The 16532-nt window shown below is 43.4% G+C and overlaps 1 protein-coding gene across 1 annotated transcript in view; it reads right to left on the reverse strand.

Annotated features, from left to right (window-relative positions):
* The window catches only part of Marf1 (meiosis regulator and mRNA stability factor 1), a 43929-nt gene that overhangs the window by 13853 nt on the left and 13544 nt on the right, over positions 1 to 16532 (reverse strand). Inside the window, exons 8-21 of the mRNA XM_027387915.2 lie at positions 14447 to 14872; positions 14086 to 14243; positions 13842 to 13997; positions 12603 to 12792; positions 11183 to 11361; positions 10144 to 10224; positions 6505 to 6741; positions 6296 to 6415; positions 5496 to 5671; positions 3850 to 4070; positions 2990 to 3132; positions 2693 to 2826; positions 1328 to 1530; positions 204 to 431 (exon numbers count right to left, since the gene is read on the reverse strand). Coding sequence (XP_027243716.1) covers positions 204 to 431; positions 1328 to 1530; positions 2693 to 2826; positions 2990 to 3132; positions 3850 to 4070; positions 5496 to 5671; positions 6296 to 6415; positions 6505 to 6741; positions 10144 to 10224; positions 11183 to 11361; positions 12603 to 12792; positions 13842 to 13997; positions 14086 to 14243; positions 14447 to 14872 — 2652 coding nt within the window. The remainder of the gene's footprint in view (positions 1 to 203; positions 432 to 1327; positions 1531 to 2692; positions 2827 to 2989; positions 3133 to 3849; positions 4071 to 5495; positions 5672 to 6295; positions 6416 to 6504; positions 6742 to 10143; positions 10225 to 11182; positions 11362 to 12602; positions 12793 to 13841; positions 13998 to 14085; positions 14244 to 14446; positions 14873 to 16532) is intronic.

Genomic DNA, 16532 nt, shown 5'->3' on the forward strand with positions numbered 1-16532 from the left:
AGAAAGATCATAAATAAAAATGTAAAAGGAAGACCATGGATCTAAAGTATCAAATCAAGCCACTTCCTATCACCTAGCAAGGTTTCAATGACACACAGCTGTGAAGCAACAGCAAGACACACAGGGTACAGAAATGCTGCAGTACACACAACACCCTACGTGGACCACATCACAGCCCACTCAGTAGAAGGACAATGGCTTACCTTTACAACATGACAGAGCTTTTGTGTCAAAGCAGAGACCGAGGTGACATCGTAGTCTTGGAGACGAAACGTATAACCAAAAGTTTTAGCATATTCTGTGAGCAGATCTGTCATCATAAGGCAGTTATCTTTTTGGGACCGCAGAAGCTTAACAAACTGGGCAGCTAGAGCTTTGAATCGCTCCACTTCGGTCAAAGTCAGGATTTTCTCTTCTCCACATTCTAACACCTTAAAAAACACATAGGGAGGAAGAGGTTGGGGGGGGGGGCGCGTTGAACATGATTGTATATGGAGTTAAACGGCATGGAAACCTACACAATGGTCATTTAAAATGAGTGTGTGGTTATGGAGGCGCAGTTCTGCAAGATAAAAGAGATCTGCCCTGAGCACTCAAACACACATGTAAAATGTTCCTTTTCCTGGCAGTAAATTCTGTTATGTATATTTATAACAATTAAAAGTTTTAACAACATTTCTGGAGTCAACGATTATATTAATAAAACTTAACAGAAATCCAACTCCACTTGGAAAGCCTGGCACAAATATTTTCATCCCACCTCCAACCAAGGAGATTTGGGTGTCATGGTGCCCAGTTCAACATTTAAACCATCTCACCCTATTTTCAGTGACTACTCTTTTTTTTTTTTTTTGTATTTTTTTTTATTAGTTCAAATTAGGAACAAACTTGCTTCACATGTCAATCCCTTCTTCCTCCCTCACCCCTCCCTCCCAACCCTCTCCCCCAACCTCCCACCTGCCCCACACCCCATCCTGCATGCGCGTGTGTGCACGTGCGTGGTAGCGAACACCAGTAGGATTTGCTGAAGGAGGCAGAGGCAGGAGGATCACAAGTTCGAGGCCAGCCAGTGACTAACACGTGATGAGGATTATTTTCTAGTTGGAGTCTTGCTGTTTAACCAAGGCTGGCTTCAATCACAGAATTCCCCAGCCTCCTCCTCATAAATTCTGGGATTAAGAACAAATCCTCCATTTATCTAAAGTTACTAACAGGTCAAAATACAAGTTTTGCTGATGAGACTATTTTAGACTCATAACTAAAAACAATAATACTTCCCTACACACTGCTCAGAAAAACACTTAAAGAATCAGAATCTCTTACTTACTTGTAAAATCTCAGGTATGGCTTCCAAAAGTTCAAGCAACTTGGTAAATCCATAGTATGCAAGTTTGCACTGCCGGCCAAAGTGGTGGTGGTATGAGGGAATGAACTTGTTAAAGGGCATCCGGAAGTGCGGCTGATGGCGCAGCAAGTCCACAACATCCTTGGAGAACTGCTTTGTCCTTTCTATCTCATCCTGAGTTCGTTCTTTAAAAAAAAGAAAAGCACCTTACACATCAGGCTTCCACCCACTATGTGTAGTAACGACCTGCAGGGCACTACTGAAGTCACAGAGGTTAGCTTGCCTTCCCCAGTCACACAGCCACCATAAACACAGGCACTTGGTAGTAGGTTCTTTGCCAGTGGTTCTCATACAGGCTCAAGGCACAATCCTAGGAAGTGAGGCTGCTAATGGGGGAGGTGAGAGACACATGTGTCATCATCACCTAAAGACAGGAACAATTTCTATAAATCCTGTCCATTACACCTATGTGAACGAGACAGACGACACAGATCTGGATGCTTCAAGCACTTATGAACATTCATACCTTTTTTATTTATTCATTTGATCTTAAGTTCAAAGTTGCCAGCAGAAAAGAATCAGGCATCAAAATTTTAAAAACATTAAAGAGAAAAAGTACTTAAACATTGATCTTCATTTGTACTAATTTTAAATTGAATGGAAGAGAACTGGGAAAAGACAGACACTACAAATGTCAACTAGGGAAGCCTATGACCTCAGGGACACAGAGACCCTCTGTGATAAGGGGGTGGAATATGATAATTAACAGGTCTGTCTCCCAGACTTGCCTATACTGAACTACTTACTACAGATGGAACGACAGATGCCACATTTCTATGAGTTTGTTTTCTTCCAAAGTATGTATGATGAAACAGTTCTCCAAACTAAGACAGAGTCTGCCTCAGGTGGCATGGGCATTAGAAACTGATGTGCACCGCTGGGAAGCATCCAACAAAGTGGCCGTTACAGCTTCTTCTCCCCTTTGAGTAGATTCTTAAAAACTAGGGTGCTTTCTTACAGAACACATGGCTTCCCTTCCCTCAAAGAATACAGGTTCTGTGTACCAGACAGTTTTATAAACACCACTTCCCAGGTAACCATCAAGAACCATGGAAAAGGAGAGAAAAGGACACCCCCCCCCAAAAAAACCCAACTAAACAAAAACAACCTATTTCTCTTAAAAGTAATCAACGACTAGGATCATGCCTATACTCCCAACACTTTTCGAGGCTGAGGTCAGAGTAATACTCTAAGTCCAAACCAGCCTGGGCTACACAGTGAAGTTAGGTCTCAAAAGTACAATAAAAACAAAGGCACTACTGAGGTAGACAACATCCCTCCACATACCTCTTTTACGGATACAAATGACCATGTCGTCATCTTGTTGGGACAAGCAGATGGTTGTATCTGGGATCTCTGATATGATATCAGTCAACTCAGAAACACCATATTCTGTGACATCCCAGTCCTTTGAGAAACACCTGTGTTTTAACATGGGGAATTGTAAAGAATGAGTAAAACTGTTAGTACAGTAGCAAGCTTTATAAAAACTACTTAATGAAAATGTGGAAGGACAGTGTGAAGCTTGTGGGAAGAAAGGGAGTTAAAAATGTCTCGTTTCTCTCAAGCATCCCATCAACTCACCAATGATATGCCTGTGAGAACTCTCTCACAATGACCTGCTTGCTGGCCTGAGACTTGAGAAGTTTCAGTAAATCCTGAGTAAAGCGCTTCACCTGGGCCCTATGAGTAAGGGTCAGCAGACGCTTGGAGCCCATTCCAAGAATCTGAAAATGAAATGGCCTCATTACTTATGAGACTATGAAGAACTCAAAAGATACGTGTGTCAGCCTCGTCTCTGTCTTTCTTGCTCGTTACTCTCAGACTATCAGACTATCTCTATAATTTGAAATGGACACAATTCAACAAATACAGCTAAAAAGAACAATGCTCCAACTTTCCAGGCCAGGTCCATTAAAGTGCTGTTGTCTCAAATAATTGTGAGCATAAAGAGGAAGAACACATACGCAGTCTGGATGACTAATTTCAACTCTAAAAAGTAGCTAGTTTTTCAGGCCTTTTTAACAAGTGGGAGATTATGGAAACACTGTCTTCAGGGGAAGTGATAGGCAGCCTAGATAGGATCCAACGCTGAACCCTGGTCCAGTGGCTAAGTCCAATTCATGCAGGATACAGCCAGCCCTTGACTACCTGATAGGTACCAACATGTAATCAAATGATGCTCACACAAGCCCCTTATAACAATGAGCATCCTAGGAAATACTTCTGGAAAGGTACCAACCCACAGACATTAGAAGGAAAATGCCACAGGCCTCTAGGGAACTCTTTCAGGTTGGAAATTTGTAGTTTCCACAAAACTTAGAGGGCAGTGTATATTGAAGCAAGCTCTGATAGGATGTTTAGCTCAGAAAGGCACTCTGAGAGATGAGGGTACTATTTGTCTGAGCCAGCTGAAGTCATGGAAGAACACTCATACCCTTTACCTGTAACACATGAGGCACTGCTTCTAGTAGCTCGATCAGCTTGGAATATCCATAATCTGAGACCCGGCACTGCTTTGCAAAATGGTGATGGTATGAAGGGATGAAATTGCTAATTGGTAGTATACAAGACGGTTGATTCTTCAGTAAATCAATCACTTCTCTGCTGAACTGGATCAGTTGGGGATTACCCACAGGACTTTTAGAGCGCAGAAGCCAAGGGTCTACAGAAAGAAAAAACACAGAAGGCCTTAGGCACAGTTCACTGGCACAGTGAACATAGTGGGTTCACTATGCAGCAAGCTCCTGTTTCAAGTTTCAACTTGTACACAGAGCCAAACAATCAGGCCATCTTACTATAGGCAGGCAAACCATTCCCTGTAATTCTCAAAAGGTGTCAAAGGAAAGCACAGAGCATGCTAGGGTTACAGCAGAAGTGAAAATGAACAAGGATTTCCCGGACTACACTGGTTGTATCTCAGAGATCCATTTGTAACTTGGCCATGTGGGTAATATTTTTCCCACAGACACACAGTATAGATGGACACCGGGCAGATGACTCTTGAGAATGGATTAGCCAATAATGGAGTTGAAATATTACCCAGAAAGCTATAGGAGGCAGTAATTGGAGCAGGATGGAGAACAGGCTCAAAAACAGATCTATCTACCTAGTTCCTTCCTGAGACAGAGTCTCACTATGGAGCCCTTAGCAGGACTGGACCACCCTATGAAGACCAAACTCACAGCAAGCCTCTCATCTCCTAAATGCAATAATAAACAGGTCTGCACTATTAAGGTTTTGCACTCTCAAGTGCTCACACCTCATAAAAGCTTGAAACAACCACCTCCCCCGCCCCCCTCAAAAAAACCCACCAACCTAAGTTGAGCTGAATAGTGGCAAATGCCGTTAATCTCAGCACTGGGGCAGGGGAGTCTGAAGCAAGGGGATCCATGAGTTCAAGACAAGCCTGGGTTATTATGTAACACACTATCTCTAATAATACAAAAACTAAAAATCAAAACTAAAATGTAGTAACAATAAAACAATACAAAAACTAAAAATCAAAAAATAAAACCTAAAAAAAAAAATCAGACAAAAATGTTTATAGAAGTGGAAGGGATTTGTGAACTCATGGCACAAATGGGTCCTACACAGCTGAACACTGAGGGAGGGAAAATGGGTTCAAGAAAGCACCTTCTGCAGAGCTCCCTGAGAGCTGCTGACTCACGTTCCCAGTTACCCCTCACCTTTCCTGTACAGGAAACACAAGTACAAGCCTAAGAAGGAAGACACATTAGGGCCAAAGAGAAGGAAGAGAGTGTGTGTTCGCACACACTCTCATGGCATGGCACAGCTTCCAGAAGCTGGTTCTCTCCTTCCACCATGTGTGTGGATCCTGATGTTCCGACTCAGGCTATTAGGCTTCATGGCAGGTGCCTTTACTCTCTGAGCCATCTTTCTAGCCCAATGCTGGTATCTTCAAAAGTCAGATTCTACCAACCCCTTAGCATCTGGGGAGTTTTAAGATCAGAGGAAACACTTTGGTGAAAATGGTGCTGCTGTTTGAAATCAAAACCACAACTTCCTCCTGGCTTCCCTATAGATGGGAGGGAGCTTAGGCCTTAATCTCCAATCCCTGCCGACCTACCAGTGTTGGGAGGTGGGGGCTTGTTGTGAATCCACTTCACTACTTTGACACCATTCTGAGTAGTGGCGATGTTCACTCCTGGAACGCAGGTGATGAAGTGCTCTAAAGGGACACCCCTGGGGCTATCTTGCATGATTTCTAGGTCACCAAACTCCGCAGCATAGCAGTCTGGAAAGCTAAAGAGGGGAAAGGGTGAATGAAAATAATGGAAAAGGCAGGGCAGGCTGAAAAGCAGGATTTAATATGTATCTGCTGGGAAATAACAGCAGTAGTACTGGCCTCTGTGACACATTCGCTGTAATAGCTCTAGAATTCTCTGGGCAGTGTTCAGTAGGGAGTTAGATAAAGCACTGTAGGTTATCCAGGCCACCAAGTCTGGAGTTGGCCTTTGTTGTCCAGTGTACTTTGATGAGCGATCCCCTCTACAGCCTTGGAATCTGAACACAGAGGAAATGATGCACTCTATTGGAACTTGTGCAAGTATTTCATTTTGGATGCACCTCTGCCCAGCAGCAAAGAAGCTGTCCTCATGTTTATGTTTGTGAAATTAAACATAAACCCAGTTTCTTGTTGAAATACTGAGTGCATGAATCCATTTCTCAAAGCTTCAACCCCAAGACAGAGCCCTTTTTCTTTTTTTTTTTTTAATCTATCCAATTCTTTGCTGTTGTTGTTGTTGTTCTGTATTTTTTTTTAATTTACTTTACACAGAGTCCTATTTCTAATCCTTGGTTCAGTAAGTAGGCAGACTGCAGGAATGAGCCTACAACACTCGACTCCCAATGGCTAACATGGCTCACCTTAACAAAGGCACGGTGCCCTCATGGGTCTGGAGAAGACTATGAACTTGAGGTGCAAACACTTTCAAGGAGAGGACCACAAAAGGGATCTTGTAAGAGTCTGGATCAAATTCATGTTCACTGCAGGAAAGAGAGCAAGCAGTGAGCTGACACTTCTCAGGAGTGGAAAGCATCCCCTGCTCACACTCTCCCGGAGGGTGCTGATGTACCTGAAGTCCTTGTCAGAGCAGTGCTGCCTACAGACAGGGTCGTGATACTCCAGCTCTTCAAACAGAACTGGGCTGCAGTTAGTGGAGGAGCCGTCATGTGACTGGGAAGATCCCAGGGGGCTCTGGCGGGCCTGGCTGCTGGGTAAGAGACACACCAGCCGCCCATTTCCCTGTTCATGGATTGCAATCGTGTCTGTTAATTTATATAAATCAGACACATTTAATTTGTGTCCATACCTAAGAACAAGAAAGACAGGTTGTCTTAGAATATTTTTCTTTTCCCTTTTTTAAGATTTATTTATTAGGCTGGAGAGATGGCTCAGAGGTTAAGAGCACCGACTGCTCTTCCAGAGGTCCTGAGTTCAATTCCCAGCAACCATATGGTGACTCACAACCATCTGTAATGAGATCTGGTGCCCTCTTCTGGTGTGCAGATATACATGGAAGCAGAACGTTGTATACATAATAAATAAATAAAATCTTAAAACAAAAAGAAATCCCTTCAAAAAAAAAAAAGATTTATTTATTATGTATACTGTGCTCTGCCTACATGTATGCCAGAAGAGGGCACCAGATCGTTGGAATTGAACTCAGGACCTCTAGAAGAACCAGTAAGTGCTCTTAATCTCTGAGCCACCTCTCCAGTCCTAGAATGTTTTTCTCATGTAGAAACACCTGGTTTGTTTAAATAAAGCAACATAGAATGGCTTCCCCTTCTCTCCAAGAGTGACTAGAAACTACTGAGCTCATTCAATCCTGCAGCCACAACAGTACTCTCATTTGATAGCCCCTCCCCATGTCGATGTCCTCAAAGTGTCTACGATGTGAGTTCTCTCAACATGTGTCACCCCCATACAATGCATCCACACTGACCTCCACTGTGGACCACTGTTCTCCATACCTGAACTCCTCAACCCTGACTTGTACCTGTACAGCTGGAGCATAATGGTCCAGGTTCTGGAAGCAGACAGATTTGAGTTCATATGCTCACTCTACTTCAGCCTTTGTAAATTTACTCAAAATACATCATCAGTCTGAGCCTCAACTTTGCTGTCTTTAAAACGCTGTGATACCTTGTACTTCACGGTGCTGAATGAGGATAGTGTGTGAATAGGCATGTGTGGGGCTTGGCCTGGGTACTAGCAATTCCTTCCTACCTCTCCAGGTTCCAATGCCAGTTCCCTACATCCATCAGGCTTCTTTCCCACCAAAGCCAGTCCCTGGGGTCTCCCCACATGGGGAGATACACATTATCTCTATGTTCTCATTCTTGGGCCTAAACTCTGTTACTTTGGAGTGAAAATAACTGATCTCTCGGGACTGACATTTGCTCAGGCTCTAAACCCCTTCCTTCCTGGTGCTATGTCACCAGCCATCCCCAAACCTCACCCCGCTTCCTCAGCCCCCTGAAATTCTGGCATTTTGTCTTTCTACATATTTTCCTTACCCCATCATCCTCATCCTTGAGACCTCATTGCTTCCCTGGCCTTCCATTCAGTTCCACCTCTCTCCCACCTCTTCTGGCCCTATCGGCTTCCCTGTCCATCACACTGCCTCTTCAGCAAACAGCAGCCAGTACTTTCAGAGCCAAGATCTCTCTCACAGAGCCTACAAAATAGCACTCCAATTCTCTGTATCGAGACTCCAACGTGCCCAAAACTTTTATGTCCCAGACCAAACACTTACTGTGCCCCATTCAAGCTTCACGCCCCTGCTTCCTGTTTAACTGTCCCATCGTGTTCCCAGATCAAACATTTTCCACCATTTATCTCACCATCTTGTTTCCTACCCAATACCCGTCATCTATCTGTTCCTGATACACAGACACTTGAATTTCCTTTATCTTTAAAAAAATTTATTATTGCCGGGCGTTGGTGGCGCATGCTTTTAATCCCAGCACTCAGGAGGCAGAGGCAGGTGGATCTCTGAGTTCGAGACCAGCCTGGTCTAACAAGAGCTAGTTCCAGGACAGCCTCCAAAGCCACAGAGAAACCCTGTCTCAAAAAACCAAATAAATAAATATTTAAAAAAATTATTATTTGAGGTGTATACATGTTTTGCCTACATGTATGCCTGTTTGCCACATGTGTGCAATACCCCTAGTGGCCAGAAAAGGGTAAGCCGCCATGTGGGTGCTAGGAATTAAATATGGGTTCACTGCAAGAGCAGCCATTGCTCCTCCTAACTGCTGAGCCCTCTCTGGCCCAGTGGTTCTCACCCTTCCTAACTCTGTGATACTTTAACACAGTTCCTCATGTGGTGACCCCACCCCAGCATAAGTTATTTTTGTTGCTACTTCATAACTGTAATTTTGCTACTGTTATGAATCATAATGTAAATATCTAATATGCAAGATAGCTAATATCTGACACCTGGGAAAGTATTCTTTGCCCTCCAAAGGGACTGCTACCCCCAAGTTGAGAACCTCTGCTCTGCACCCATCCCTCCATCCATTTATTTAGTTTGGGGGAGAATATCTCATGTCTGGCCTTTGCATAGCTGAGTATGTCTTGAACTTGTGATATTCTGGCCTCCACTCGACAATGTTGGAATTACCAATACTTGCCACCAGGTCTCAAAGAGACTTAAAATTTCTGTGGCACACAATTTCTTGCAGCCCAATTGCATCAACACAGAATTGGGCCCAGTGCAAAACTTTCTGTCTTTTCTTCTTCTCCTTGAAGATGGCTCTGACCACCATACTTCTGCTCCCCCATTCCTCCATGTACAATGGCTCATTACTCCTGGAGTAACTGCCATACCCCCTGTGCTGCCTTCCTTTGGATCTCTGAAGCATTCTCTCTTCCCTGAACCTCCTTTTCACTGACACTCTCTTTGATTCACAGAAGAATTTGTGAGATTTTTCTCTTTCCTTGTAACAAACTCTGTGGATACAGAACCACACCCTTTGCAAATCTGCATTTCTGTAGTGCCTCAGCTTTTCATAATGCTTGCTGTGCACTAGACACTGGACACTGGACACAGAAGACTCTAGTCCCTGTCTAAAGTATAGAGCAAGCTCACAAATGCCATTCCAAGAGTAATAAAATTAGTTAGTAAAACAAAATAAAAAAGCTTAGTTTCGACAACTGTGATGGTGTGAATGAAAAATGGCCCCCATAGGCTCATAGGGAGCGGCACTATTAGGAGAGATGGCCTTGTCAAAGGAAGTATGTTAATAGGGTGAGGCTTTGAGGTTTCAGAAGCTCAAGCCCCCCCCCCCCCCCCCCCGGTCTTCCTCCTCCTCTCTCCTCCTCTCCCTCGCCCCTGCCTGTGGATCTGGATGTAGAACTCTCAGCTCCTTCCCCAGCACCATGCCTGCCTGCCTGCGTGTCACCATGCTTCCTACCATGAAGATAATGGACTACATCTCTGAAACTGTAAGCCAGCCCATAATTAAATGTTTTTTTTCCCCCTAAGGGTTGCTTTGGTCATAGTGTCTCTTTACAGCAATAAACAAAAATTTGATTTTAAATTTGCTATAAATAAATAAAGGTTTAAAAAAAAAAAAAAAACATTTGGTTCAAATTTCCAATCAGATTAGCATTATCTCTGCGAGAAGTTCCTTAAGGGTGAGCATAACAGTTTTTTCCATGAAGTCACCAATCCACTATCAACAAAACAGTAAGCAGAACTTACTTCTTTTCATAGATGTCTATGAGTTTAAAGAGAGGCAAACAACAGGCGGGTGCATCCTGAAGAACAGACATTGTTTCTGCACTGTAGGACAAAATCTACGAGTTAGAGAAGGGACTCCTGCATATTACAAAGTATATAATTTTTTCTTCTTTTTTTATTCCCCAGTTTTTTCAAGAAACAGGGTTTCTCTGTGTAGCCCTGGAACTCCCTCTGTAGACCAGGCTGGCCCCAAACTCAAAGAGATCCTCTGGCCTCTACCTCCCAAGTGCTAGGATTAAAGGTGAGGCCACCTGGCCAAAGTATGTTTTTTAAAGGTTCATAAAATTAACACAATGTACATGCAGAGTAAACTTTCTAGTTTCTGATATGTCACAGTTTGTTTTTTGGAAAAGTTAAAAGAAAATCAAAAGGATTTTAGGGACAAGCCAATGAAAGATTATCAAGTCAGTCCCTGGGATTCCTTGGGACTCAGTTACAGGACTTCCCACATCAGTGCAGCAGAAAGACATGGGGTCTTCTGAGGGCAAGGTAGGGGTACACACTGGGCTTTAACTCAAACTGAAGGCAGAATAGCTTGAATTATCTCTTGCCATGTGTGGGTTATATATTAGATGTATGGGACTGGAATTCCTGCAATGACTGAACATGTAACTGCACACAGTATCAGAGAATAGTCACAAGAGCCCACACTGACCCAGTCCATCAGTGAGACTGCACTAGGACTCCAGACAGAATTTACCCTTTTCAGGCTTCTGCATGTTACTGTAGGGGTCTGCTAGTCTCAGAACCTGTTCTGGGCATGCAGTGTGATATTTTACTCCCGAGGGCTGGCCAAGTTCAAGCTGTGTTTGGCTTTTGGATAACAACTTGAACAAGAGCCAGAGGGCAAATTTCAAACCCTATCAATTCACAATAACCTTTATTGTATAAAGAAGGGCTGGGAATGTGATAAAAATCTGTTTATTTTTTTCCAAACCATTTGTGGATCAGTTGTTACATCCTGAAGGGAATGGGAATGGCTTGGATGTTGTTTTTTTACCTTAGTAGAGAGAGTGACTTGTTGGCAGCTCCTGTGGAGAGGGAGACCAGAATCTTCTTGCTGCCAATCTTATGCCTATGGAGGCTGTTCACTGCACAGATTGCCTCTTGCAGGTTTCCCATCTGCACAATGGCCTTGAGCTGGTAATCGGTATGGGGACTGAGCTCAACACTCTTGACCTACAACAGGACAAAATAAAAAAGAGCACTACCAGATATCTATCTGTCATCTTCAAAAATGAGAATGAACTGTTACAGAATATGTTAATAGATGTCAGGGCCTGAAAGAGGTAACTTGTCTGAATGAGGTACTGTAAGTGACCAGAGTGTAGGTGATCTTAGCCTGGCCAGTCTGCCTGTATGCTCTGGCATATATAACTCAGAGGCAGACTCAGAGACCAGGGTTTCTCTGCTTCTCCAAAATACCAGGTCTATAAAAGGCTCATTTTTTTTAGCAAGCTGCACCTAAACACTGGGCTGGGTACATTAAAATACAATAACAAGTAGCCAAAACTCTCTCAGACCAGTGGTTCTCAACCTGTGAGTCGAAATCCCTTTGGAGGTCGAACAGCCCTTTCACAGGGGTTGTGTTATCAGAAATTTACATTACAATTCATAGCAGCAGCAAAATCACAGTTATGAAGTAGCAATGAAAGCACTTGTATGGTTGAGGTCACCACAATATGAGGAACTATTTTAAAGGGTTACAGCATTAGGAAAGTTGAGAACTACTGCTTTAGATTTTTTGTATTTCTGGGTGTAGTTCTTAGTAAGTCCTTCTATCTATGACAGGCACTTCTCATGACTAGATTCATTTTCTCTGGGGTGATGTCCTAAAAACTGTGTGTTCCATACTTCTTCCAATACACAGAAGGGAAAAGAAGTTCAAACCTGCCCAATCATTCCCATGTCCTAGATGAGGTTCTGTGTGTCCCATTTGGCCTTCTGGTACCACCAGGGGTAAACCCAGCAAAGACAGGAGTGAAAGGGGGGTTGGGAAGGGTCAGCTAGAGGAACAGCTCAGCAGTTAAGAGCCTACATACATTACTCTTCCAGAGGACCAGAGTTCAGTCAAAGCATCCACATTGGGCAACTTAAAACTTCCTGTAAGTTTATCTCCAAAAGGCCTGATACCCCTGGCACCCACATGCATGTGCACAATACCCTCCACCCAAGGATACACACATCCACAAAACTAATTTAAAAATATATCTTTGAAAAGATGAAAGAGTGCAGCTGAATTTTGTAGGATGAAAGGGTGTTGTGGCTTATGCCTTTAATCACATCAACTGGGAGGCTAAGGCAGAAGGACCCTCACATATTTGAGACTAGTCTGAGCTACAGAGTTGAGATGCTGCTTAAAAATGTGACCCACTCCCAAAACTCCAAACCAATGACCCTAATAACAAGAGTGAACATACCTGGCCATGCCTGGAAAAGGCCTCCTGGAGGAGCTGCTGCAGCTCCTTCCGGGACAGCCTGTAGTCCACGTTGCTGACCTGGATGTCAACACCATTTGCAAATGGGTCTGGGTAGTCAGTACCGCTGCTGGGATTGGCAACATTGAAAGCAAGTGGCGAGGCTCTGTTTAAAAGATTTGGAGACATACTCCTGCAGAAAACACAGAAGATGTGAACAGTTCTAGGCACCAGGTTTAGCCAGTTCAGCTTTGTCTGAAACTACAGATAAGAGACTTTCCTATCTGATTTTGCAATGGATTTTACTTTAAACCTATGATAACTTAGGCTTCCTGTCTAAAGCACTGAGTTGACTTCAATAAAAATTATTCAATAGCAAATGTTATTTCACAGAAACAGTTAAAGAAAAGGGAGAAAATATAGGAAGCCTCACTATATTAAAATTCCACTCTGGGCATTTTAGTCTTACAAACTTAGCCTCTAATGCTTATGTAAGGTTTAACCTCCCCTAACTTACAGGGCCTACTATCACACGGCAGGCTCTGGTGTCAATTGCTATATGAAACTGTACATTACCTTTCTGCAGGGATTTTTTTAAAAAAATTTTCTCTGAGAGAAGGTCTAGCTATAAAGCTCTTGCTGTACTGAAATTCACTATATAGAACAGCTGGACTCAATCTCATAGAGATCTAAGATCACTGCCTCCCAAATGCTGAGATTAAAGGTGTGCGCCACTGTGCTTAGCTTTTCCAGCTGTGCATAGCAAATGCAGTGTAAAAACAGGCCTTTATGATGGACTGTCTGCCAAGTCGCACAGCGGTCTCCTACAAAGTACCATATTAAGAGCAGCCAAAGCACATCTCAAGTTGGCTTCCCTCAACACCAAGAGTGTAAGATGCTGTTTGTCTAGTAGGTTGTTTGTATTCAATGTCTTGCCAAGTTAACACAGGCTGGCCTTGAACTCATTATACAACCCAGGCTCATGATTCTCTTGCCTCAGCTTCATAAATGTTGGGAACATGGCATTTAACACTATACCTAACCATAAGGGCATCTTAACACCATTCCCTGTTGAGATGGGATCACCTAGATTTCCAAGTGGAGGAGGGAACAATGGAGGAAAGCAGTGCCCCTGAATGTCAGCTATGGTGACCTGCAGGGAGGCTCTAGCAGGGGAGATGGCAGACCTGTCTCAACCTTCCTGCATAATATCCACCCCATGGGCATAAAAGCTGGACTTACCTTGGAGACCAAGACTGGGAGGTGAGCAGAGGGCTGACTTGCCTTGAGGCAATCAGTTTGCTGAATGCAGATGGGTAGCTCACTTGGAAGACAGTCTCCTCTCTCTCCTTCTCGACAGGAGGACTGGCAACACTCCAGGAACTAGGGTTCTCTTTTCTAACAGGAAGAAGAATTTGACAGTAAAGGTTACAGGTCTCCCATAATTTCACAGAAGCCGCTACCAAGAAAGAAAAACTGAACATACTTCTGACTGCTTCTGTAAAGTGGCTCTGTCACACCTGTGTTCTTCAGGGTGGGCACTGAAGTGCTTAGGCCACTATTAGGTAATGCTGCCTGCCTCCCATGGCCTTGCTGGTGTTCACTGTTTCTGCTGCCAGTCTTTGACTCCATTCGGCACAGCTCCTTTAAAGACACAAGTGCAGTGGCCTTAAAACCTAAGTACCTCTGTTGGGTTAGATCCTATACTGAGGGTAAAATGCCCGAGTCTCAGCAAAAAAGAAAAAAAAAAAAAAATAAGAGGACACAACAGACCCAGCAGGCACCAGACACACAGAAAGAAACCAAATCTACCATAAGCTTCAAAAAGCAAGTAATATCAAAATTACCTGTAAACTTTTAATGTTTGTGGGTTTTGTAGCAGATCCAGAATGTGCCTGCAACCCTTTTCCAGGCATGGCTTTGGCACTGGGTGACTGTTCACTTGTGTCTTTGATGAGGCACAATTTTGTGTTCTTAACCTTTTTTGGAGATTTTGCTTTATCAGCAATTACATTTGAACTCTTGGCTTCAATGAATTCTCTATGTTTTGGAGTAAACGACACAATGATCCTGTTACCAAAGACATCTTCATTTTCCATTCGCTTCTGGGCCCGCTCTGCGCTGTCTTGGTTTATGAAGCGGAGAATTGCACTGCAGCCTGTGATACTCAGCACTTTGCCACCACAGTTATCAGACAGGCGCCTAAGCCTGTTGCTGATGCTCTTGCCGTCTTTATTTGCTGGTAGGTTATAAACATAGAGCAGCGTGTGGCACTGTAAGCACAGGGGAAAATGTTACTTTAGGTTCAGCCAAAAGTACAGCATTCAATCCAAAACAAGAGTAAGTACTGTCTCCACTTCAGCTAATTCACAGAAGAGGTAGGGACTTTGACAGGAAAGGGTAAATCTATTCAGTATAGCTGAATGTTGTTTCCAATATTCAGCTGGGCACAGACATACTAAGTGATTCTGTTTCTATACAATGTCCAGAAAAGACCGACTTAGAGACCAGTGATTAGCTGCCTGGGTAGGAGAATACAGATAATTATGGAGAGGGCTAAATCTGGGAGCCACAGTAAAAAATGTTCAAGGGCAACAGCAAAAGAAAAAGAGATTTGCTAAAAAAGGGTCAGTAAGGAGGCCAACTGTAGGCAGACAGCACATATTACCTGTCACACTGGCAAAGGTCTTAAAAAGCATTCTCACTAATAAGAGTAGGAAGAGACACTGTTCATTGATAGTAGGAGCCAATGTCATCTTCTTGGAAGACAAGTAAGACCTTGCCAGTGACTTCTGATCCAGGGCTACCACAGATGACAACATACCCTCAAAAGACCCTGGGTGAGCTGCTGGAGATGGTAAAAGCTGAGTAAAGAACATGTCTAATAATAGACAGACTGCTTAAACAAATCAAAGGCCAACCACAGACATGCTGTCAGTTTGCATTCTTGTTTGTTTATTCGTTCTGTTTTGAGACAAGGTTTCTTTGTGTCACCCTAGCAGTCCTGGAACTCACTCTGTAGACTAGGCTGGCCTAGAACTCAGAGTTCTGCCTGTTTCTGCTTCCTGGGATTAAAGATGTGCACCACCAGTGCCTAGCTTGTCACTCAGCATTCCAATGGCTAAAAATATGGGCAATTGTGCCAGTATTGTATGTGGACATGGAACTACACCCAAGTTATGATACCAAGTTTTTCTTTTATAAAAAGACATATGACCTTACAATTTTTATATAGCTTTAACATTTGGAGAACAATGCTGAACTATAAACAGTGGTCCCCTTCAAGGTAGAAATGAGGTTTTGCACTCTTTGTTTTCGCATGCCATTTTGGTTTGACACTGACATTACTTTTGTAGTTGGGAACTTCCTTTTACATGGGTTATGTCAATTAATCATCAATAAAATCTCTTCTTCCTGTGACACCTAATACTCTAACCCAGGCAAACACAACTTACTAAAGGACTGGGCTGAAGAACAGGAAAGAAAAAATGTGTCATTACCACTCTAGTAAATGAGAAAGCATCCCACACAACTCCATGTTCTGAATAATTGGTCTTTTTTAACCATAACGCCTCTTATAACGGCAAGCTCTCTGCCAAAATATCCCAACTAATTTAAAGACATTTCTAGTTAGAAAGCACAAGACAGATACAGAAGGGAGGTAATGCAGCTCCAGCCACAGGTCCCCAAAACAAGTATGGTGAGAGAGAAGAGAGGCTCAAAGGGCTGTGGTAGGCTGTGATGCTAACTAACGCTTGTGTCAGAGCCTGCAACCCCCACTGTGCATCATCCCTCACATGGTTTTGACTAGGACAGACCCTGGGTCTGCTGACAACTGGGACTAGGGGGTGGGCTGGGAGACGTGAGCCCAGCCTCTACTTTGCTGTGGTTACCAACCTGCCTCTCTTCTAAGCACTAACTTCTACCTCCTCC

This window comes from Cricetulus griseus (genome assembly GCF_003668045.3).
Source record: "Cricetulus griseus strain 17A/GY chromosome 1 unlocalized genomic scaffold, alternate assembly CriGri-PICRH-1.0 chr1_1, whole genome shotgun sequence".
Classification (NCBI taxonomy): Eukaryota; Metazoa; Chordata; class Mammalia; order Rodentia; family Cricetidae; genus Cricetulus; species Cricetulus griseus.